Here is a 26,519-nt window from a genome sequence, read left to right as displayed (position 1 = left end):
TTCTTGGGAGCGGAGTCAATGTTCGTCAAACTGCTTGACTGGTATGTACGTTGCATAAGACCAACCAATCAACCAACATTTTGCGCAATACCAATATCTTTGCGAGTATTGTTCAACACTTGTTGTGAATTCGAAGGCACCGTTCTGAATAGGTGTATTACGTGGTGGGGTGGTCCCCGCAGTTTTAATTCTTCTCGTTCAAACGCATCTTTTGTGAGCAAGAAGGATGCCCAAACCGACCAGTTTATTTGTGAAGATCTGTAGGAACTTTCGTGGATCAATTTGAGCTCATCGGAAACGCTTCGAATTGATTGATTAGAAGCCGCACCAGCCCTGTCACGCTCCTCCGGTTTCAACAGCTACATTCGCAGTATATCGTACATATTGGCTGAAGCAACAGAATCTGAGTAAACATGGACGAAAACTTTAACATCCTTGTTGAGGAATTTCTATATTTTCTCAGGTTTTTCCAATAGCTGGGTTGTATGTTCGTTTGGAAGCTTTGCATTGGAACGTGACGAACTTGTCCATGTCCACTTGGTCTGGAGTACATTTTTCATGCCAATGGACGGTATATTTATTCGCATCACCACCAACCAGGAACCAGGGGCTCGAATACGGCTTCTCTTCGAACGTAGCTCGCACAATATTCGAAACCGTATTCATCACTTCTTCGGCGTTTTCACAGCTCACCTGAATATTTCCAATCGATGGGCCAGATTTATGTCCTTTAAAATTCCGGGTGTAGACTGTTACGGGAAAACAAAACATTTTCTGGTCATTTTCAATACGCAGAGGCTGGTCGTCGATCTCTTCATCGGTATCCCTATCTTCTAGTGGATCGAAGGAGAAATTCTCATCGTCTATCTCCCGTTGCTTGCTGCTCTGATTCACATATGATTCATCCTCCTCCAGGAATTCAATGTGCATTTGTTCAACATCATTGAAATACTCGTGGGATCCCATTTCTATCGCCTGTTAATACACAAATTTAAATGATTTTTCTGTCCCAAATACCTAAAATAATGATTCTTATTTACCTGAGCTAAGAGAAAAACAACAACATTTATTTATTCGTATCGGCACTTTTGACAGTTGTTTGTGAACAGTCAGTTCACCTCGGTTCATTCTCATATAAGGTAACGGATGTATTTTTGTCAAGAAAGTATTTTTATTTTTTAAATCGATCCAAATAAAAAGTATGTTCATGAATTTGAAATGTTATTTTGACGCTACGTAAATTATTATAAAAAATGGGTACAATAGAATGCACAGCAACTATATTTGTCAGCCAAATTGTAAAAATAAAAATTAAAATTTTACCCAACACCGCACAACACTGCACTGTACTCCCCTACTTTCCTCGTCATGGCTGGAGCTCAGTGCCATAGGCCGATGACATACTCACGCGTGTGCGTGCGCGAACGCGTCCAAGACAAAAGAATTTCTCTTGCTGATATTCTGCTTTATGAGTGCTTGGACGCGCTCCGCATCGCTCGACGCGTCAGTATGTCATCGCCCATAGGCGTTAACGATTTGTGTCTCTATTGTAGAGAATTCCAAGGACCTTACGAGTTGTGGCATATTTGGGTATCTTTCACATACCGTACATGTACACATCGAGTTTTCAAACATTGTAGTCACTTCCACGTTCATCTAATTTCCAATCCCTGCCCGTTCGGTTCCCATAATGCAAACAAGCCTGTCGCTTTGTGGTGCGCACCCGGTACCGACAATCGAAGAGACTCATGGCAATACGAACATCCAGGGGGGTCGGTCGGTGCCCGTTCAACCACCGGACATTAATGGTGTGCGTGAACTCTGTGTTTCTCCTCTCGCGTGCTCGAAGGCCCAAAGAGAGAAACATAAAGAGAGAGCACAGGGAGCATAGAGAAACGAATCCGAGCTATACAACAGGGCAATGCAATGGTGGCTGATTTGTCCGAAACACTCGGAAGAACAAAATACGAAGAAGACAGAACACCGACCGGAGCATAGCTGGCTGCCACCACAGCGCAGCAACAATGGTGCCATCGTTTGCCGCTCGTCTTTCCCATCGAAAAGGGCTCCCTATCCCTAGCACATGCTCGACACGATCGACTTTCTTGTTTTACGATCACACTTTTCCGCACTCGTGCCCTTTCCCTTCCCCATTAGCCACGTACCCACATACTGTTTGATGACTGTTTTTTCGTCCAGTGTCTGTCATCGTGAGCCATTGATTTCCTCAGAATCGGATGGGCCATGGATGGCACGGAAGAGCTAAACAAAGCAACAACATTGTATTCCATGGAAAAATGGATCACTGAGCATAATTCGGTGGAAGAAGAGTCATCCAACCGAAGCATTAGAAGGAAGCATAGGAGGAGCTTTGATGTCGCACGCGGATGGAAGGGGCGGAGGACGGACCGAAGAGAGAAAAAAAAAGTCACTCAGCGGAGACTGACGACCGTCCGAGACAAGTCGTAAACATTGGGATACGTTGGCACAGCATGGTAGGTATATGGAGGAATTCGCTTCAGCAATGGTAGACGGGTACCGGCATGAATGTAAATCAGAAGGGGCATCTGCAGAACTGCTGGGCGCAATCGGTAGTCGGATTGGGTGGGGCCGAGGAATGGGAATGAATGCACAATGAAAAGGAAATTAACACACGGCGAGGCGACATATTCATGCTCCGCGTGGGGTCTCCATCTCTGGTCGTGTCGTCGGATGGGGCCGCCGTGTTTTTGATATGTACAAGCGCGGAATCGTATATATATGGTGGGTATTTGCGAACGGACGGAACTTGTACGATGGGATGCGTGTAGCAACACGAGTTCAAGGATTGCCACGCTATATGTGACTAATTTATTTTTACGTCTCCGCGATGGGAATTTTCTAAGCAGGATATATTAAATAAACGTTGAAATGTTTGATGGGTTAATTTTGTAGGTTGTGCTGATGATGTCAGATGTGCAAATGTTCAATAAGGCACTCGTGACGAATATGTCAACAATTTCAATCATATGTATTATTCGACACAGAGAACGGAAAGCTTTTCACAATTTATTCAAGAATATTTAGAACCTTCATAAGTAAGTTGAAAATATGCAAATACCTTGATGCGCTTATTAACTCAATTGCAGAGTCAAGTAAAAAGGCTCGTAGTATGAATAAGCTTTAATGCAGTAATATGTATTCTGTGCCGAATGTGAATTTGAAAATTGAACTGTTGGGCTATTTTCGGATGGTCTTCAAAATTGAAAATTATGGAAAACCGAGAATGCGAAACAATTTATCAATATTTTCACAGAAAGTGATAGTTCGTGGCAACTCATCGATGGAGAAATTTAACGCAGCCTTCAACCATAGAAGACTCTGCCACTTGATCGATCTATCTATCTTTGGGCGTAATTTATTTTCATACCAGTCGAATTATTATTAAGATATCGCCAACGGCTACACTGCAAGATTCATTGACAAACACACTATTTTGAAAAGTGAAAAACACAAAAAAAAAAACAAGACAGTTACAGTTACAGTTGTTACAGTTCTTTCAATCTTCTGAACAATAGCAATTAAGGTTCACGAGATGCCGACGGAGAAAAAAGCGTATGCATTAATATTAAGCACGTTCGACTTTAACCATTTAAGTTTCTTGATATGCGGCGCTCTATGTATATCCACACGCCAGGATACCATGCACAAGGGCACAATGCAGTGCCTTCTACAGCTAGGTGAATTGTGGTGCGTTCTGGAAGAACACCGTAAATGACTTGGCACCTGTGCCATAAGCTATTCCAGTTAGTGGAGAACTGGAGATAAGCACCGATAAAACTTCTGTTCACTCCAAAACTAATACAACGTCATAATCACTGTCAACTCTGTGTTTTCGATTACATTAATTCAAAATTTGTTGTTCTTGAAACGAAACGAACCTCCGATCGAGATCCAAGCACTCTTTGTACCTTTTGGTTTGATTCAATATTAAGAGAATAATGCTAAGGGAAATTGATGTGCTAACAGGCATGGCAGGTGCCTGTAACAAAACTGAATGATTGTTTAAATTCTTCTTAAAAAGTTTATCCAGTGATCATAAATCACCGACTGAGATCGTAATGAAAACAACACAATTGCTAGGTTTTGTGACAATTCATGAAATGAAAATGAAAAATAAATCCACCTGTTTCCTACCAGAGAAGATGTCCCATGAATTTTTCATATCTTACTTTAACAGAAGTGAACTAAATAATTTGAAGAGCGTAGAAAAGACGAATGTTATGTCTCATATCCAAACTACTTGGCCAAGTAGTACCGCTCAGTACCGCGAGTACCAAAATTGGAGTAATGTAACGAAACATGGCCACATGGAAGCTAGATGCATGGTTTGTGGTTGCTCCACTCACACCTTCGTAATCGCACCTTGGCAATCGTAATATAAATGTACGAAAATGCTCTTCACACAAAAAAGCGATGAAGGAGAACTTTAATCAGATCCCTGCTTTGCCAAATAGAAACACTCAAAATCCCATATTATTCAGTCGATCAGTTCACCTCATTAAGTGAAGACTTCAGTGGCCTTCTTATTCTCCAAAATGCCTACCTATTCAAATATTGCTGTTGGTAAACAAAATTTCGCTTCTAAATAAGCTTTATACCCATTTCCTAACGGAAACTAACGGTCATGCTGTTAATTCAGGTAGCATGCCCTATTCAAGTTGGTTCTAAATTCATACAAAAAATATAGTTGGAATTCGTTTAATTGGATCCACGAAACTTGATCCTTTTTTCTCGATTCCAATGTATCACAGCCAACAGTAAATAAATTGACGTGGTTATCGCACAGCTCATGTTTCTCAAACAATTTTAGTTTATTGATGTGAGATTGTCTGTAAATTATTGTTGCTATTGCTATATAATCGATTTTTTGGAGTGTAGTCAAAAATTAAATTTTTCAAATGTTTTGAAAAATTGATCGCTCTAGATGTACTTGCTCGATGTGAATAAAAAGGTGTTTGCTGATTTTTTTCGAATATTTTGTATGGACATCGACAGTGCCAGCAATCTAATCAGAATTTTTTTTTCGTGCCAACCCTTCATAGAATGTGTCAATCTTCAAAAATTAGAATTATTCAAAAACGGGCTCGAAGATCATATGGCTATCGCTTGTGCTCCATACGCAGGACGCCGTGAGTTCAATCCGAGGCCCGTTTCATTCTCCTACTTTGTATCTTTTCTTGTACATATTTATCATCCCATGACCCGCAAGCAAATCCCATGACCCTTCAGTTGGTTCCCTGTAGAATTGCGATTGTTGTGAGCAACCACGGAGTAGCAACACGGACTGTATAATCATCATGCTCATCAATCCTAATCCGTCCTTGATACTTTTCAGGCACTAAAAAATGACTTTTTTTTCCTGTCGGATACAATATCCACTGCGACCAGATATTTGATCTATTGTGGCGGGCCCCTTTTTAATGTATAGTAGAAGTCAGATAGTCTAAAACACTATTGAAGAGTGATTTGAACTTACTGACTATGATTATTATCCCAGTAAGGTATAATTAAACGAATGAAGTTTATTTATTATTTATTGGAGAAGTTATCCAAACATCCGAGGGTTCAATAAAACCCTTCTCAAAAATGTTTCTTCTTCTATGAAAAAGTGCTGTACAATCACAAAGTAAATGTTCCGAAGTTTCAATCTCAAAGTTACAGAAACGACAGATATCGTCTTCCAGCTCCCCAAGTTGTTTTAAATAGTATTTACTGGTACAGTGACCTGTTATTAGCCCACTGAATGTACATAAGTCTTTTTTTGATAAGCTCAAAACCTTTTTAGTTATTGTTGCATTTGGAGTTATGAATCTCCTTGATTGTCGTGCTGTCCTTGTATTATTCCAGATTTCATTTATTTTCAGTTTTTCCCAGTTCTTTAGTTCCATTTTAAGAGTACATTCCGAAACGCCACAGAATGGTTCTTTTACTTATCCATAAAGCATTTGTAGCTTTACTGATTATAAGATCTAAGTGAGAGTTCCAATTTAGTTTGCTATCTAAAAGTACTCCCAGATATTTCACTTTTAGAGAAAGTTCTAACCTGATGCCCTTTAAATATATATCGGGAACTCTAATACTTCTTCTACGTGTAAATGGAATTATAGTAGTTTTTTGAGCGTTTATGCTAAGCCCTTCATTCTCACACCATCGTACAGTTAGGTTGAGAGCAGATTGAAGTCTGTCTCTAATTATATGCTCATATTTTCCTCGAACTATAATTACTATGTCATCTGCAAAACCAATAATTTCAAAGCCCTTCGCTTCGAGATTCGATAATAATTCATCAATTATTAGCGACCATAACAGAGGAGAGAGAACTCCTCCTTGAGGACAACCCTTTACAGTTTTAACCATCACTGTTGTAGATCCATGATCACAAGAGATTTCTCTACCTTGTAACATTTCAAATATCCAATATATAATTGAATTATCAAAATTTCTTTTTATCGTAGTATTTCTCATAGAATTATGAGATGCATTATCAAATGCACCCTCAATATCTAAAAACGCAGCTAACATTATTTCTTTAGCTTCTAAAGTTTTTTCAATTTTTGTCACTAGCGTATGAAGTGCAGTTATTGTTGATTTTCCATGTTGGTATGCAAATTGATATTTGTTTAATGGCATTAATTCTAAATATTCCTTCTTAATGTAATCATCGATCAATTTCTCCATTACTTTCAGCATAAATGACGACAAGTTTATTGGTCTAAAAGATTTTGGGCTTGTTTTATCCTTTTTATTAGCTTTGGGTATGAATAGTACGCGCATTTGGCGCCAAGTTCTTGGTATACAGTTTAATTGTAAACTAGCTCTAAACATTTCAGTCAAACAAGGAATTAATATTTCTTTACTTTTTTGGATCATCACAGGTCGAATTTCATCATTACCTGGTGATTTATATGGTTCAAACGAGTGTATTGCCCATTCCACCTTGGCTTGTGTGAAAATACGACTTGCAAGATGACGCGTATTATCTCTGTTCATTGTTTGTCCAGATGTTACCACAACATCATTGTGTTTATTTGATTCATTTGTACTGGTCTTTATTGATCCAGTATGTGAATCCAAGGGTGTCGCTTTTTCATCCAAGCTAGGAAGAGAGCCTGGGAATGGTGTTTCCATCAAATAATTCAGTGTCTCTGCTGTATTGGAAGTAAAACATCCATCTTTTCTTTTTAAAGTACCTAGACCATTACAATGGTTCTTAGATAAAACCTTTTGAAGTCTAGCAACCACAGGAGTACTCTCCATGTTCTCACATGTCTGCCTCCAGTTTTTTCGTTTAGCCTTCCTTAACTCTTCATTGTATACAGTGAGTGATTTCCTGTATTCATCCCACTGTAAAATACGTTTTGCTCGATTAAACATTTTGCGAGCCTGTTTTCGTAAGTTTTCTAATCTTTTATTCCACCAAGGTACATCCCTGTCGGTTGATCATACCTTAACTGGGCAACTCTTATTGAAAGCTAAAAAGTTGCCACCCGAAGCTAAATTTATACAGTACAGCTCCCAGTTTGTTTTCCTGGGATCTCTGAACCCAACAAACAACGACAAGCTACAAATAAGCATCTAGGTTGAATTATTGTTTATTTGTGATCTTTGTAGCTGAATAAAATGGATGCTGAATAATTTGCTAGACAGATTTCATTTCAGCATTTAATCTAACTAATATTCGACATGGCCTATTTATTTGTTTACTACCTTTATTTGAAGTCGAACTTACGTTTTCGTTTTATCACATTTCAGCACATTGGGGAAGTTTAACAATGTACTGAACTAATGATTTTTAAAGTTCTCTGTTCGACTATGATGTGATGCTCTGAAAGGGTGGTCGAATTGAGTTTGAATAGTAAGTTAATAAGCAGGCATTAGACATCCTTCTTAACCTTTGTCCTTCTTAACCATTGGATTTCAAATTTATCTGATCTATCGCACAGTGGGAAAAAACATGCTTTTTTCAGTTTGAGAAAAAATCTGGGTTCTAGATCTGGGAAATTTGATTTATAGAAAAATAATGATTTATTTTCAAGACATGCTTTTTATTTTCGTGATTTATTAAACTGTCGGAGATTATAACGAACAAAACTGCTGGAGCAATACAAAAAAATCATGCATTAATGCGGAACTAAATTTACTAAAAGCCGGACATAACGCCGTTGAATAACATCGGAAAATTATTGAATCTTTGATGTGTGGAATCCCAATATTATCGCATGGATGTTGATCTTTATTGCGGCGAAATAATTGAAATTATCTTAGCATTTGACAATCATATCGCAACCGATTATCAAGAGATTCTGAGGAAGGCCGAATGTACATTGATTTTATTTTCATAAATTCATAAATAGCATTGGGGACGGATTTTATTTTATCGTTTATCGACATTATTTTTACGTATTTTTCCTAGTGTGCGATCGTTATGACTGGTTGAACAATGGTTGAAATAAAAAATTGTACAGTTATTAACAAACTGTAGTTTGACAGATCGACTTATTGAATAAGAGTCCAATTATGATTCATATTCAGCAATAAGATTATTTATGTTATGCATTGAGTGAGCCATATCTAACAAATCAAGGATGGCGCGGATGACAACGATACCGGCGGATGATCAAATGACAGCAGTTCGAGACCCGATTTAGGAAAATTTTAAAATGATTATATGAAAATAGCAATTGCTTCAAAATACGTTCATTGAAGATCTTACTGATGTTACCTTCTATGCGTTATTATTTTCGAAGAATTCACATGTAGCTGAATTGAGGCTTAGTAAAATGCTTATTAAAGGTTTAACGAATCAGTTAATAAAGTTGTTTTTCAAAATGAGATGATGTAGTTGTATAACTTCGCCAAAATTGTGTGAACAATGCTTGAACAGAAGTTGTGATAAGAAATAGAACAGACATAATTCAACACAGCGCTGAATTAAATTATCACACTGATGTTAGTTCAACTAGTGAATGTTTGTTGGGAATGTTTCTTTTATGATTTCATTAACGCCATAATCGAATATGATGTGTTTATGATCAGATAATGATACTTCATCGGAAACATGCCAATTGTGTATATTACCTAAAATTGTATTACTACATAGTGTCAAGTCTAATACCTCTTGTCTTATAGAGTTCATGAAGGTGCAGTTAGTGCCTTCGTTACATATGTTAATATTGTTTCCAGTTAAATATTCTAAGAGACACTCACCTCTTGTGTTGATGTCCGTACTACTCCAAATCGTATGGTGCGCGTTTGCATCGCACCCAATTATGAATGCTTTGTTCTGGGTTTTGCAAAATGTCATGAATGATGCAACTTCAAGGGGAGGTACTTCATCTACATCCCCAGGAAAATATGCTGAAGCCACGTATATTTCTGTTTTCCCACGCGTAGTAGGAACCTCTATAATTGCTGCTACAATATCACGTTTCACAAATTCTGAAATTGGTAGTATTTTGAGATTTGCATTTACAAAAAAATGACTTAAAAATCTTAAATTTTTTGATTCTCAACAGATAGCTTACTCACCTGTCATAAGACGAGTTTATACTATAATATATAGTATATAGTATAAACTCGTCTTATGACAGGTGAAAACATTCCACTAAAAAGCTCAAAATAATTTTCTTATCAGATAGCTTACTTACAATCGATAGTCACTATGATGGTCCCTTCAAACAGTTTCCCAAGAATTTTATTTTCCTCATCTCGATATTTCCATGAGTCGATGGTCCCTTCAAAATCGACTTATGGAGGTTTGACTGTAGGATATTTATCCGAATAAGACATTTCGCCGAATAGAACATTTGGTCGAATGGGACATTTGGCCGAATGGGACATTTGGCCGAATAGGACGTTTTTCAGAATAGGAAATTTTGCCAAATAGGACATTTGGCTGAATAAGACTTCTCCTTGCGTAATGTAAGAAGATCAAATAACTTTTCATAGTGAGAAGTAAGATGTGAGTCGTGAAACAAAACATTCGGCTAAAAGACCTTTTCGGCCAAATGACCCAGTGAATCCAGAAAAATTATCATTTGTAACTAAAACGATATCCTATCCCAAGACAATCGTGGAGATGCAGAGGTATACTCGAACTCTAAATTAAGTTCCGTGACATTCCGGGAACCTGGTTTTTCTCCGTTTGATGTGCCGAATGATGGGGTTCAGAATATGTACATAAAAAATTACTGCTACACCGTGGATCCTATCCAGAACATACTAAGTGCCTTTAAATGTGCTCCACTGATCATGTTTTTTGATATCATGATTGTCGGATTGCTTCCTAACCGAGAATTGTGTTTTCACCCATAACATTCACCACTGTACTCCCAGTCCAAAACAATACTTTTCCTAGGGCAGATTTTGTCGTCAAAAGACCAGATTTTCAAACAAAAAACCAATATAGTTCTTACAATTCACTAACTTTATTATTACATCAAACGATTGTATTAAAATCTTTCAAATTTGTATATGCCAAAATTTTATATAGATTTTGCAAGGTTCTGTATTTGAATCTTCTATCCGCTGGTTGAGTGTACTGACGCCATTAAAGTTCCTAAATTCACCATTCGGTTGTATTTTGTACAGTGATGGAAATTCTTCTCGAATCAACTATGTCTTAAATCAAATATTGGTCTTGAAAAGAACCGACTTATTTTAAATAATTATCTCTTGTCATAAGACGAGACGAGAGAAAACGCGCTGGCAACACTGCCGATTATTCGTGACGTGATTGTATCGGCATAAAAACCCGACCAGTAGATAGTAACAGATTTATATCAGACCTTGTTATTCTGTTACAGCAGTTTTTTATAACAGCGGTTGTTATAAAACATGTACCATAGACTGGCCCAGATTACTATGGAGAGAAAAAAATGCTGTCGAATTCCACGGGGCACCCCCCAGAATTGTGTCTTTGGGTGAGAAAATCAATCTCTGAAAATTTCAGCTCAATCGCTTGTTGCATAAGCTGGCGCATTTGATTTGAAGTTTGTATGGGGATTTCAGTCAAAATGTATAGGAAAATACACCTCCGTCACTCATTCGATCTGGAAATTGGTTCTGATTGCTCGATTGACCTCAGAATTGCAAAAACGGCAGTTGGTATGCTACAGAACAATTTCACAGAACATTGCATGATGATTAAATGAACTTTTATATAATTTGTGGCTGATTTATTAGGAGCTGATTTGTGTATTTTTGGGTTTTTTGGTCGAATCGCATCAGCCGAAGCCCCGTGGAATTAGACAACTTTCTGTTTCCTGGGCCAGTCTAATGTACCATTAGTAGTTAAAATAACAAAAATTGTAACAAAATCTCTTCTAGTTTTAACAAAATTATTACTAAATATGTTATCAATTGAACAAAAATATAACTCGTTGTGTTACATAAAAAGGGGTGAAAATAGCTTGTACTATAGCAAATTATGTTCCTGGAACGATTATGATTATCCATAATGTAGGCAATTAAGTTTGTCCAGCTGGTTCAACTTTGGATGTAGATTCAAGTTATACTGTAGGTGGTACCACACTTTTTTTTCCAATTCCTATCTACCAAAAATGTAGGCAATTTTTATTCGCTAGAAATAAACATAACACATTATGTTATAATCATGTTATGACGATCATAACATTTTATTTCCTCCATCTTTGGCAGAGAATTTATAACAAAATTATTGCAAGTTTGTTTATTTGTAACACATATTGATATAATTGTGATAAAATTTTGTTATGACTAACTAGTCGGGAAATCAACCGAAATTACTTTCGAAATCGAGTAATTAAATTCGCGAGTGGATTGTAAATCGGGAGATAAAGTGCTAACAATCGCGTAAATTGTGCAAGCAGGCGAAGGACTGCAAATTTTAGTATAAATTAATGGTTAAAACTCCCGGTGAAGTGCACTTATTAGGAAGGAAACAAGTGAGAGTGTGCAAAAAGACAAGTTCATCTTGCATGCAAGTTATGATCCGTGAAGGATAATTTATTTGTTCATCTATGAGCATTGATTAAACTAGTGGTTAAGTGTGTTTCATACCACATTATTGACACACCAAAGTGCTATTTCGAAGTGAAATATAATTTATTGCTAACTCGACTTATCCATCCAAACGTATGGAGCGATGACGGTAGGTACAGCAACAACTGGTTTTTATTGTTCTGCTTTGGCGAGCGAGTGATAAAACACAGCGAGACAGTGAGACGAAGAACTCACAGCGCTGCTGGCGGCAAAACAATACCGCACAGAACGCAAGAATAGGGGACGCTGATCATAAAAGCTCTATACCGGTATTAATAATATAACTTTAAATACATCAATAGATTATTTTACTATTCATCGATTTAAATCGTTTTCTTTTACATGTTTTGACACTTGCTTATTTGCTTGAACCATTTTTTTTTATTTGTCTTATTAGTTTATCGTTTCTATTTTCCTTATAGTTTATCGTCTTATTTATTGTGATTTTACTACATATCTTCTTATCTCCATACCTTTATTTATATACTATAATTTTATTACATCGCGGCTTGGTGTATTCATAGTTATATAATTATACAATTTTGTTTTGTTTTACAAATCGAATCATCAGTAGTGAAAGACCAGAGTATAGGGCTAACCGTGAATTAGTAAAACATTTAAAGATACTGGCGATGATGTAATGATTTATTAATCAGAACGTAAATATCCCAGGACTTTGAAGAGTAAACAATCACGGGGAAAAACCCAATATCTTTGGCCATACTATGAATTATGCTGGAATTATATCCAAATAACAAAAAATGCAAAATAGTAAAGTTAAGTTCATTCAAGTAAATCTACACCATGCAAAGGGAGCGACAGCTGTACTTTGTAAGAAATTTGCTGAGAGCAAACTGGATATTGCGTTAATCCAGGAGCCATGGACGAACAACGGTAGGATAATGGGTATTCCTACAAATACATCCAAAATAATTTACAAAACAGGACAGCAACCTCCCAGGGCTGCAATTTTGGTGAATGGAAAAGCAAAATTTATTCCAATAACAGAGTTTATTAATCGAGATATTGTTGCGGTTATGATGGAGGTACCGACAATTCGTGGGAAAACGAAAATTTTTTGTCGCCTCAGCATACTTCCCAGGAGATGCTGATGATGTGCCTCCACCAGAAGTAGCCGCTTTTATTTCATATTGCAGAAAGCAAAATAAAGCTTTCATTATCGGTTGTGACGCAAACGCTCATCACACAATATGGGCTAGTTCGGATATCAACAGACGGGGTGAGAACCTGTTCGACTATATTGCAAAAAATGATGTAGATATATGTAACAGGGGAAACAAACCTACCTTTTCAAATGCTATCAGGCAAGAAGTTCTAGATTTAACCTTGTGTAGTCATACACTTTCGGAGAAAATCACAAATTGGCATGCTTCAGATGAAATATCTCTATCTGATCACATGCACATATTATTCGAATATGAGGCTGGAAATCAACTCATAGAAACCAGAAGAGATCCCAGGAAAACTAACTGGGAATTTTATATCTCAAATTTGATAAGTGAGGCGGAAAACTTGAGCACCATCAAATTCTTATCGTGGACTAGAAGAAAGTTCTAAGCAATTTTCTGGCTTAATACTGAAGTCTTTTCAAGTCAGCTGTGCTGCTAAGGAACGTTCTTCAAACAGAGACGTACCCTGGTGGATCAGTAACTTGCAAAAGATGCGGAAAAGAACCCGGAAACTCTTTAACCGGGCTAAACGTACACAACAGTGGGAACAATACAAAGAATCCCTCACTTCTTATAATAGAGAAATTCGGAGATCTAAAAGGATAAACTGGAGGCACACCTGTGAAAACATTGAAAGTACTCCAGTAGCTGCTAGATTGCAGAAAGTCCTTGCTAAAGATCACACAAATGGTCTTGGGACTATTAAAAAAGATGACGGGTCTTTTACCAAGACAAGTTATGAAACATTAGAAATAATGATGCAAACACACTTCCCGTGTTCTATCATTAATTCACATGAAGACCAGAATGCATCTGATACGCAAACTAGTGTAAATGAAGCCAGGAGAGACATTCAACAAACGAATAAAGTCACTGGGATGAATTACACCAGGAGCAATACTAGCGCTCTGGCCAATGAAATATTTACTGAACAGAAAGTTGAATGGGCGATTGATTCTTTTGAACCCTTCAAAGCTCCAGGTAGGGATGGAATTTTCCTGTACTACTGCAGAAGGGAAAAGTGATCTTAACACCCATATTAACCAAGATGTTCCGATCAAGCTTAATATTAGGCTATATACCGACTGCATGGAGAGAAGTGCGGGTTACATTTGTCCTAAAAGCCAATAAGAAGGATAAATCATGCCCAAAATCCTTCAGACCAGTCAGCTTATCGTCCATTATACTTAAAATAATGGAAAAACTGATAGATGAGTATATAAAATCATCTTATCTAACGAAAACTCCTCTAAGCAAAAATCAGTTTGCATATCAGGAGGGAAAATCTTCAGTAACAGCGCTTCACAAGCTAGTTACAAAGTTGGAAAGAACTTTTGAAGCAAAAGAAATTTCACTTGCAGCGTTCCTTGACATTGAAGGAGCATTCGATAACACATCTCACAGTTCAATGAAGAATGCTATGTTAAAACGAGGTTTTGATGTATGTATTGTTGATTGGATTGGCGAGATGTTATCAAAAAGAGAAATATCAGCCAACCTTGGAAGATCATCAATTAGTGTGAGAGCAGTAAAAGGGTGTCCTCAAGGAGGCGTACTATCACCTCTATTGTGGTCTTTAATCGTTGATGATCTTCTCAAACAACTGGAGGCTCGAGGCTTTGAAATAATTGGCTTCGCGGATGATATAGTCATATTAGTAAGAGGAAAATATGACTGTGTTATTTCGGACCGAATGCAAATCGCTCTAAATTTCATCACACTATGATGTGAAAAGAAGGATTAAATATAAATCTTTCAAAGTCCACATTAATGGAGTTTACAAGGAGAAGAAATAATTCATTTCCTACTTTAAAATTGAAAGGAGCAGATTTGAAACTTTCAAACTCAGTCAAGCATCTTGGAGTGCGCCATGACAGTAAGCTGATTTGAAACTTACCTACATCTTGAAGAAGCATTCATCAAAGCTACAAATGCTCTATGGATAAGTAAGGTGACGTTAAATAAAAAGTGGGGACTAAAGCATAATTTATTCTATAGATTTATACGGCGATTGTGAAACTCAGAATTTCATACGCCGTATTAGTATGGTGGCCAAAAACAAACGAAAGGGTGGTGCAGAAGAAGTTGGAAAAACTTCAAAGATTAGCTACTCTTTCAATAACTGGTGCAATGAGGAGCACGCCGAATAAAGCGCTAGACGCTTTGCTCCACATGCTACCATTGGATCAATTTATTCAATTAGAAGCAGAGAAGAGTGCTTTGAAGGTCAAGAGAGATTCAAACCTCTTCGAAGGTGACCTAAAAGGACATCTTAGTATTCTAAACAAAATAAGTATCAACTCACTTATCACAAGCAATGATGATTGGATGAGGAGAAAATACAATTTTTATCGATGCTTTGATGTTATTAATCTTGAGCGAAATATATGGGCGAACGGTGGACCAAGTCTTCGCTCAGGATCAATTGTATTTTACACCGATGGTTCAAAGCTGAACGATCAAGTTGGAGCAGGCGTAACTGGCCCAGGGATAAATATCTCGATTTCCATGGGCAAGTGGCCAACTGTTTTCCAAGCTGAAGTTCAGGCTATTCTTGAATGCTCTAATTTATGCTTACGCCGAAATTACAGGCATTCAAATATTTGCATAATAATGTGACAGTCAAGCAGCATTGAATGCTTTGAAATCAGCAACATGCACATCCAAACTCGTTTGGGAATGTGTTCAGTCACTCCAAACCTTGGGTAGTCGTAACAAAGTGAACCTGTATTGGGTTCCTGGTCATTGTGGCATTGAAGGCAATGAACAAGCTGATATGCTGGCCAGACTTGGTTCATCTCGACAATTCATACGTCCCGAACCATTTTGTGGTGTATCTGCGTGTTCTCTTCGAATGGAACTCAAATCTTGGGAACATTCTAAAATAGAGGACATTTGGAAAAGCACATTGATTGCGAGGCAGTCTAAACGTTTCATCACACCAAACGTATCTATCACTCGCAAAATTTTAGATCTTTCAAAAAAAGATCTTAACACATACACAGGCCTTATAACAGGCCATTGCCCGAGCCGATATCACTTGAAGCTGTTAGGAAAACTTCAAGATGATGTATGTCGTTTCTGCGGCATACATGTAGAAGACTCGGAACATCTGTTATGCCATTGTCCGGCAACTTTTAGAAATAGATTTCTGTTCTTTAACAGGGGCTGATAAAACCCTCTGAAGTTTGTAGAACAAATCCTAATACGGTAGTACGATCCATCAGAACCATAATACCGCATTGGGATAACACTGGTAGTTAAGGTAATGCAATTGCTCTAAATAGTAATGATGCGTCAACTTGACAAAGCTAGATCAAATGGGGCATATATCACAATAGATCTAACAAATTGTCGCAGTGATTAAAATACCCAACAAGGAAAAAAAATGGCCAAATAGGCTATTTAGTCGAAAAAGTTATTCGACCGAATAGTAAATTTGGCCGAATAGGACATTTAGCCGATTTGAACATTTGGTCGAACGGGGCATTTGGCCGAATAAGACATTTTTGCCGAATATGATATTTGGCCGAATTGGACATTTGGCCGAATACGACATCTAGCCGAATACAGTTCAACCTTTCAACAACCCAGTTCAACCCAACAGCCGTTAGCAAGGATCCGAGATAGACGAATTCCTCGACCACCTCGAAGGTATTTCCGTCTATTGTAACACTGCTTCATAGGCGGGCCCTGTCGCACTCCGTTCCGCCCACAAGCATGTACTTTGTCTTTGAGGCATTCACCACCAGTCCAACTTTTGTTGCTTCACGTTTCAGGCGGGTGTACAGTTCTGCCACCTTTGCAAATGTTCGGCCGACAATGTCCATGTCATCCGCGAAACAAATAAATTGACTGGATCTGTTGAAAATCGTACCACGGCTGTTACACCCGGCTCTCCGCATGACACCTTCCAGCGCAATGTTGAACAACAGGCACGAAAGTCCATCACCTTGTCTTAGTCCCCTTAGTGGCTAGCTTTTCCGGGCCCATCTTGATGGGCTCAGCTCCGATACCATCCTTACCAGCTGCTTTATTGGTCTTTAGCTGTTGGATGGCATCCTTGACTTCCCTCAAGGTGAGGGCAGGTTGGCTTCCATCGTCCGCTGAACTGACGTAGTCATCTCCTCCGCTGCCTTGACTTTCACTGCCTGTACTCTCAGCGCCATTCAAATGTTCCTCGTAGTGCTGCTTCCACCTTTCGATCACCACACGTTCGTCCGTCAAGATGCTCCCATCATTATCCCGGCACATTTCGGCTCGCGGCATGAAGCCTTTGCGGGATGCGTTGGGCTTCTGGTAGAACTTGCGTGTTTCTTGAGAACGGCACAGCTGATCCATCTCCTCGCACTCCGCTTCTTCCAGGCGGCGTTTCTTCTCCTGAAAAGGCGGATCTGCTGTCTCCGCTTCCGTCTATAACGTTCCACGTTCTGTCGGTGAGCGCTGAACTTTCCAATAGTCGGTCTAAACTCCTCCTCTTGGCCAATCTGAGCGTTCATATCTCCTATGATGATTTTGACGTCGTGGCTTGGACAGCTGTCGTACTCACGTTCCAGCTGCGCATAGAATGCGTCCTTATCATATGTTGTATGTTTTTTTGGGTTCGCGACGTTAGACATAAGGACGTTAGGCATAAGGACGATAGGCATAAGTACGTTAGGCATAATGGACGTTAGGCATAACGAACGTTAGGCATAATGTATGTTAGGCAAATTCTGCCTTCTTTATGTCATGGGCTGTTCTTTGGGTCATTTTATGCCTAACGTCCATTATTCCTAACGTACATTATGCCTAACATACATTATGCCTAACGTCCGTTATCCCTAACGTGCTTATGCCAAACGTCTTTATGCCTAACGTACTTATGCCTAACGGGGTATACCCTGTTTTTTTAAAGGCTGGCTTGCAGGGCCTGACACCAAACCCCCTAAATTTCCGGAGGACCATTCCTCCTTATTCCCGGTGGACCATGGTGCACAGTTTCACTTAGAGTCCCTCGCTGGTACTCGAACGATGATCAGCCGCCCCTAACATGGAGAAAAGACGCTGTTGTGAGCCGATCCTGACATGGAGAACAGACGCTCAGTAAGATTTGCACCTCCGGAGAGGAGCAAACCCCCCCTTCCCTGTCAGCATACGACCATAGTTCCCACCGGGGTTGGTTACCCGATCTTCCCTAAGGTTGCTCGTATCCCGGCCAGCACCAAGTGGAGGTAGGGATAGGAGTTGCTGGGTAAGAGGCTGAGGACCGCGAGATGGGGTCTATTTTATTCCTTCAGGTACGCGAAGTACCAATGGTACGCTTTACCCAGCATTTGCCGTGCCAAGAAACTTAGAGACCACCTTTTCGAACGGCTCGGAGTTCTCCTTTCAAGAGGCATGAAAGCCTTCTTTCAGAGAACCTTTTATACGGCTCGGAAGTATCCTTCCAACAGGCTCGGAAGCCTCATTTCAAGAGGCTCGGAATCCTTCTTTCAAATGGCTCGGAAGCCTCTTTTTAAGGAACTTAGGGACAAGGCTCGGAACTGTAATTTCAAGAGGATCGAAAGCGTTTCAAAATCTTCAAAGTCTTGTAGGAAGCTTGACGTATAAACTTAATTTGAATTGGAAATTTTCACGGAATAACAAAACTGTAAGACCAATTTTTTTATAAAAACCATGTGAATCGAGAGCCATAAATCCTGTTAGTTCTAAGTTCCGTTTTTTCATATATCTTATGAGTTACGCTTATCTTCATTAACGGCGATAAAAATAAGGGGTACCTCAATGAATGCAAAAGTTTGAAGGGGTACCTTACAAGAAAAAGGTTGATCACCGCTGATCTAAGAGATAGGAATTAGTCGCAAAACAATAGTGCTGTCCAATGAGCAGCTCGAAGTAGCTCGAAGTTGTTCCTGTCCTGCTCGTTCTTTTTTGTCAACAAATGGCCATGAGCAGGACAGGGAGAAACTTCGAGCTACTTCAAGCTCTCATTGGACAGCATTAATATCTGTGGTAACGGATGAAAATGATGCTACTCTCATACAATAGTCTTGGCTTGTACCACCTACGAATTTGTGCGAAATGCTAAATGCTAATGCTAAAGCTGATGCTTTAAAAATGGTTTTTATATTTCAATCAATTGTTTCTCTAAAAACTCTCTTATTTCTTTTACTCATTTTAGGTGCTCATAAAGTCAATATCGGCATGCACGAATCTAGATATTTTTTCCATTTTTTTCCAAGTTATTTCCCATCTACCGGCTTAAAAAAACCTAATTAATGTATCGCTTCTAGCTCATTTTAAGAAAAACAAAATTACAAAAAAAATATACGATACTTCAAGACACATTTCCCTAATTGAAAGGTACATAAACTAGTACCTAAACCAACATAATTTATATCTAGTAATAAAAGCTGTTCACTTTAAGATTCGAAAGATGGGTGTTCGAAATTTGGCGTGGACAGGCTTTAAGGTAGCCTCATTCCTCAGGAATTTGGATTTTTTCCCCATTTATTTTTACATGTTTTCAGGATTTGGGCAAGGAAAAACAAAATCCAGTGGAAATTTTTCCCGATATGTGAGTCACATGATGATGCTAATCATGCATGCAGACCTTCTTGGGAATTGCTCATCATCTGATCTGTGATTCCAAGAAACTATAACATCGCCACTCCGAACAAATCACATCCAGGTCAAACCAAGAACGCTTTGTGCTCAGTGCTCCCATAGTGATTGTTGAAGGGTAGGATGAATATTACTCGTTAACACCATTTTTGGAAAATGACGTATACGCCACTTTGCCAAATTACGGCAGAAAAGGTCGTGATCATCATAAGACAGAGAGCAAAACGCCCCTTTTTCTATCTCAGGCAACCAAATGAAAGAATCGTGGGTTCTTTGATCAATTTCGCATGAAAAGCAGTCTTGAAAGAATGTTGCGCTGTATTTTAAAATTAAAATTTCCAAATTTTTTTAACAAATATATGCAAAGAATAATGATTAGTCGATTAATAAAATATATTCGTTTAATTCAACGAGTTGAAAGTGGAAATAAACACAAAATTTAAGCAGATAATGCACACTTTCATGCCCTGTCACGGAACATTTTTTTTTCTTGAGATTTTTGTATCATGCCGTTCATCCTATGCGGTTCTATAGATTTTGAAAGGGGCAGATATGTAAACATCGCGTGACATCTCTCATTGAAAATGAGAAATTGCAGTATACTGCTCAAATTTGTATCTCAGAGTGACCCTCTATCTTCCCGAAGGACGTATTCCTATAGTGCATATGTTAAAAACTACGCAAACTAAAACAAGATACGATAGGTGCCCCAGAAAATTATTCAAAATTAAAAGTTCATTTAAGTTGTTAACGTTCAGACCGCAGGACAGTTTCACATTCCGAGCCAGAATATTTTTAGGATAATTTTAGGATTATTTTAGGCATTCAGAATCACAATTCTCAACCAACGCTTTTCGTCTTTGCATCATGACAACATGGCTACCTAACAATTTAATTTTTAGTTACCTATGTTGATCCACCATTCATTGACATTTTTGACTTTAGGATATGTCGGTATTTTTTATAGAACAGATAATAAATCGAACATTTATAATTCCGAATACAAATAAAATTCGCTCCATACTTTGCATATTAATTACTTCTTTTAAAAATATCATTCCACTTTTCCAACGAATTTTAATAAAGCCAAACTACTAGTAAGCAGGTCCATCGGATCAATTATGGTTTCTTTGTAAATTGAATCGTTTCTGCTCGGCGGAAAATCGTGATCTTTGCACTCCGCCTCTACTTAGCCATGTGCTGCGCGCAGTATCCCCAAATCATCCCCTCCCGGGCGGTTTCGCTCCGGAACCGTGTCAATCATCGTGACTTTGGTCACGTTCTTGATTCTCCCTGATGAGAGACGGAATCTGACGATGATGATGCTATTTTTTGCAACTTTGTTTCCTCCATCAACCCTCATCCAAGTTGAATTATAAAATCGTTTGAAGTGAACGTCCCTCCCACTCGGCGAGTGAAATTCATATTCAATACTGGAGCACTTGGGTAGTTAATACAAAAATAATAATCCCCCTCTGGATGGGTGAATAACGACAACGATGCAAATCACGAGGGTGTCCACTAGTTCAAAGCTCCGAGTTTAATTCTGCGAGCTGTCTGGGCCACTTAATAATATAAAATACTTTTCCTGCTATCCATCCACGGCGACAGCCGAGAACGAACCTGTAACCTGTCAGCTGCAGCACTGGTCGTTTGTCGTTGATGGTGGCAGGCGGCTATTACGTGTCTGAATTTCCCCGCTTGATTTACTACTTCAATGGGGGCGGATACCTCGTTTGATCCCCGCTCTCAATTTGAGATCCACGATATTGGAATTTTTAGTGGAATTCTTTTTCGTGACTAAACGATGCTCATAGGGGTATAGCCAAAGGGTAATAAGTAGGGGGATGAGGATGCAAACAGCACACTCCTTGTTTCAGTATATATCTAATAAACAGCAATCTAAGCAATTTACCGAGTCCAGCATCAGAAAAAAAATCCGCGTTCGTATTTGGCGCCAATATAGAGTCTGTTGGGGGAAGTGGATCAATGTTTGCGGAAGATTTAATATTGAACGCAGAATTGAATACCATAAATCCCCCCCATTCCACATGATTCTACTTGGCATTCGTTCCATCTTAAATTTCAAATTCTGTATTTGAAATGAGTTGTCAAATGAATTTATTTCGATTAAAATAAATATAACAACACTGAGATAAAATTCCCATAAAGAAACCGCCGGTTCCCAAACCGTTGAATTATCCGATGGCGGCGGAACCAATGGGACGTGTCAAATTGTATTTTCAAAGAGCTCGCAAAAAGTTCCCTTCCGCTTCAAAAAAAATTAAAAGCGAAAATATCCTCGATAAGATAGCCTGACGAGCGCAAGAGCGCGCCTTGCACGGAATGATGGGACACATTAGACAATTAATGAACGAACGAGCGAACTCTAAAAAGCGTGACAGCATGGGATCAGCGATTAAAAGGAAGGAGATTTATCGAATTTTTTAATCTGTCGTTCTCCCGGAGCCCGAGGCCAAGTTGTTGGACCGGCAGAACGGCGATAGATAACTAAGGGTAGGGTATGGTTGGAAAGTTCTCTGTGGGATCTCCGATCTCACACAGTTAGGAGGTCGTTTTATTTCGAACCAAAGCACAGCCAGGCAGGCAAATTACATTCACAGAATCCAATGCTTGCTGCAGCTGTCGTCTTCGCATCGCCATCCGCAGTGGAACGGGTCGGGTGACATTATTCTCTCGTCGGGATAATGAGCTAAGCAGTGCTGAAGGTTGATTTGCTTTCAAGAAAAAGCGATTGTGTTGCTGCTGCTGCTGCTGCTTTATGGGAGATCAGCAACAGCAGGTCAAGGGAGATGGGAAAATCGAAAAACTATTCAATTGTGTCAGGTCATTGTTTATTGTTCGGCGAGGATTTGTAGCACGTCTGAATAGCGGCGCGCTGGAAAAGGATGGGGATTTCTTGTAAAAGCTGTTTCCAACGGCAGGCATTTCAAAAGGAGAGCTGATTGATGGTTGGGTAGGTTTTACCGAGAAGAAACATTCAACGAAAATTGTGGATGTAGCAAGGCTATAATTTTAAATTATTATCTTCACGTGGTACTGGGGCTGAATTTTTAAACTCGAATAAACTTCATATTTATAAAAGTTTATTTCTGGAGATATTGGGTAAAAATTTCAATGGCGTATAACCATATTGATCGCAATTTATGAAACGCAGTTATTTCAAATCTAATAAAAGGTGGACCGCCACATATAAAACATCTGAAGGTGAAACGAATAATAAATGTGTGCCGCTAACGGAGGAGAGACACATTTGTTCAATTTATTGCCGTAATTCGAACAGAAAAGAAGTGAATTTGTCTGCTACAGGCTTCAATGCTCACTCGTATTTGAGTCAATTGACTTGAATTTTAATTCATGACCTGTGGGTACTGGGTGCAAAGGATGTACAATACAACTGATGATTTGACTGGGATGCGACAGAGTAACAGAGTTTAGGCAAGAAATAGCAGTGCTGCGCAAAATGTGCTTCATATGGCAGTTCAATCACAATCAATCTCTGTGGTTCAATGTTCGTACTCGACAACAATGTCATCTGATTTGTCTCTCCGAAATGTTTCCAAATGTCACCAAAGTGTTGAATTGCTATGCACATCCCGTATAAATACGAATCATACACAGACAGTAGCTTGGACGAGCTTGTTAGTCTAGTGGCTATCGCTTCGTGCCACTGAAAACATCATCGTGTTGTATAATAGGTACGGGCAGTCTTTGGAAAAGTGGCTAAACCTTTTGGGGCCGATGTGCCCTGCGTTTTAGATTGGAAATTTAAAATCACATAAATGAGCTAGGTCCTCACTTTTCTCTATCTTCATAATTGTTCATCGGGATCTCCAATAGCCTTGCGAGCAAAGACGTAGGATTGCCAATCCGGAGACGGCGAGTTCGATTCTCGGTACGGTCTAGGATGTTTTCGGGTTGGAAACTTTCTCGAAACCCTAGGCATAGTGTATCCATTGTACTTGCCACACAAGATACATACTCATGCAATGGCGGCCATAAAAAAAGCTTTCAATTAATAACTGAGGAAATGCTAATAGAATACTAATATGAAGAGCAGGCCAAGTTCCCGTTAGAATGTAGAGCCATTGAAGAAGAAGATGAATAAGAATTGCTCACCAAGGGTATTCCTGGAGGAACTTCCGGAAGAATACCTGGAGGAACTTCCGGAGGAATACCTGAAGGAACTTCCGGAGAAATACTTGGAGGAACTTCCGGAGGAACTTTCGGAGGAATTCCTGGAGGAACTTCCAGAGGAATTCCTGGAGGAATCTCCGGTAGATTTCCTGAAGGAACTTCCGGAGGAATTCCTGGAGGAATTTCCGGAGGAATTCCTGAAGGAACTTCCGGAGGAATTTCTTAAGGAGCTCCAAATGCTTGGTGGAAATTAGAGAGGAATTCCTGAAGAAGCTTCAGAAAGCATTCCAAAGGGGCTGTCCGGAAGAATTCTTGCAGGAATTTCCATATTTAATTCTGGAGCAACTTCCAGAGAAAGTACTCAAAACATTCTTAGAAAAATTATCAAAAGAATTCATCACTAAGGAATTCCTTGAAAAAAATATGCTTGAAAGATGTCACTAAGGAATTTTTGGAAGATATCGGCCACCTATCCCCATGGAATGCATACAAGAATTCGAGAAAGAATTACCGAAAGAACTTCTTACAGAATTCCCGAAGGAAATCCTGAAAGAACGCATAGAGGGTATTTTAGAAGAATTCTCGATAGATTTTTCTTTTTGGAAAAACTAATTAAATAATCAAGGCCCATATATTCCATTCAAATCAAATACTCCTAATGGGTTACTGGAATAAATTTATAAGGAAATTATTTAAAAAATCCAAATGAAGATAAAGGGCCCTCCTTAGCCGTGCGGTAAGATGCGCGACTACAAAGCAAGACCATGCTGAGGGTGGCTGGGTTCGATTCCCGATGCCGGTCTAGACAATTTTCGGATTGGAAATTGTCTCGACTTCCTTGGGCATAAAAGTATCATCGTGTTAGCCTCATGATATACGAATGCAGAAATGGTAGCTTGGCTTAGAAACCTCGCAGTTAACAACTGTGGAAGTGCTTAATGAACACTAAGCTGCGAGGCGGCAATGTCCCAGTGGGGGATGTAATGCCAATGAAGAAGAGAAGAAATGAAGATAAATTTCATTAGAAATACTAAATATTATCTATTCGGTGTTCCTCACATACACTTTTCTGACAATTCTTATCGGATTTTCTGTACGGGTTTCATGAAGAATTCCCAAACTATTTCCATTCACCGACCTAACTTAGGACACAAGCTGTGGAGAAAATTCTCAATGAACTTCTGGATAACTTCTCAAATAACTTTCCAAAGACATTTTTATACTTAGTCTAGACAACAGTACCGGCACAGAGAAACAGACATCTCACTCAACACATGTTCCATCGTTCACCTTTTTAACGGTTGATTTAATTATTTGTAGGTGTTCAATCGACCACCGATGGCGCTTCCATTGTTATTGCTTGTGTTTGATGTTTGGGCATTACCGCCATCTGGATGCCGCTTGGCAACACACAATGAATTTAGCATTGGGCCGAAATGTTTTCGTGACAATGATTTTGATTGCATTTTGTTCTAAGTGAGACTCTGTGATAGGGGAACTGGGGGTAGGACGCCCACGTTAAGGAAAATGCCATTTTTATCAATGAAAACCACCATTTCAGCCAGTTTTCATCAGCGCATACTAAAGAACAGCATATCTGCGACTGACTACCGATGACAGATATCTAATTGTACATTTTATTGCACAGAAATTTGATTTTTTAAAAGCACCCGAAAAATATTGATTTTGAAACCATGCGGGGTGAGATGCGCCAGTGGATGGGTTAAAACGCGCATGTGTTTATCGTACTGATTTTCATTTTAATTGCCTACATTAAGGCAATTAACCGAATGTTTCAGCTGTTTCGGTCATACGAAATGAGCATGGGCGTACTGCCCCACACCGACCTCAGAAGTTTGAAGGCCCATCAAATCGTTTTAAGACCAATTTTGACGACGATTTCGTGTGGAACATAAAGAACACGAGTAAGCAGCATGGCTCATGGCTCAATTTTCAATTTACCAATGAATAACAGCGATAGAAAGACTAAATTTCACCGAGCTAGAATTGCATCAAAACACGCAAAAATCATTTTTTCGAGTTTTTCATGTGTAACTAGAGAAAAATCATGAAATATATGTATCCAATGGCAATATTTTTCATTGATTCATCGTATAGACTATTTAAAATAATCACAATGGGGATATTTAACCTTATTCAGGGGTGGCGCGTTTTAACCCCTATGGGCGTGTTACCCCCACTTCCCCTACCGGTAAAACTACATACAAAATTCCCGAGAAAACGGATTCCGATGCGGATTTTTTTCGTTTTATTTAGCCTTCTGCTTGTTTATTCCGCCCGTTCCATCCATATGGTATTGACAATTGAAGTACGGTTGTATTGGTGAACCTGGTGCGAAACCGCGAAACAACACACACAACACACGAAACGACAGCTTTTGAGTTGGAACTAGTGCGAACCAGCCCCCTGAAACGGCTGTCATCTGCATACAATGCGATTGACGCCGAAAACATGGTGCTAAACTTGGTGCTAGCTGTCAAG

The 26,519-nt window shown here is 39.0% G+C and overlaps 1 protein-coding gene across 1 annotated transcript in view; it reads right to left on the bottom strand.

Annotated features, from left to right (window-relative positions):
- Positions 1-459: 459 nt before the first annotated feature.
- Positions 460-26,519, bottom strand: part of LOC134206279 (uncharacterized) — a 98,096-nt gene continuing 72,036 nt past the window's right edge. Inside the window, exons 3-4 of the mRNA XM_062681973.1 lie at positions 1,041-1,045; positions 460-975 (exon numbers count right to left, since the gene is read on the bottom strand). Coding sequence (XP_062537957.1) covers positions 460-975; positions 1,041-1,045 — 521 coding nt within the window. The remainder of the gene's footprint in view (positions 976-1,040; positions 1,046-26,519) is intronic.

This window comes from Armigeres subalbatus, chromosome 1 (assembly GCF_024139115.2).
Source record: "Armigeres subalbatus isolate Guangzhou_Male chromosome 1, GZ_Asu_2, whole genome shotgun sequence".
Lineage (NCBI taxonomy): Eukaryota > Metazoa > Arthropoda > Insecta > Diptera > Culicidae > Armigeres > Armigeres subalbatus.
Note: the sequence above shows the minus strand (reverse complement) of the source record. Positions and strands in the feature narration are given on the sequence as shown.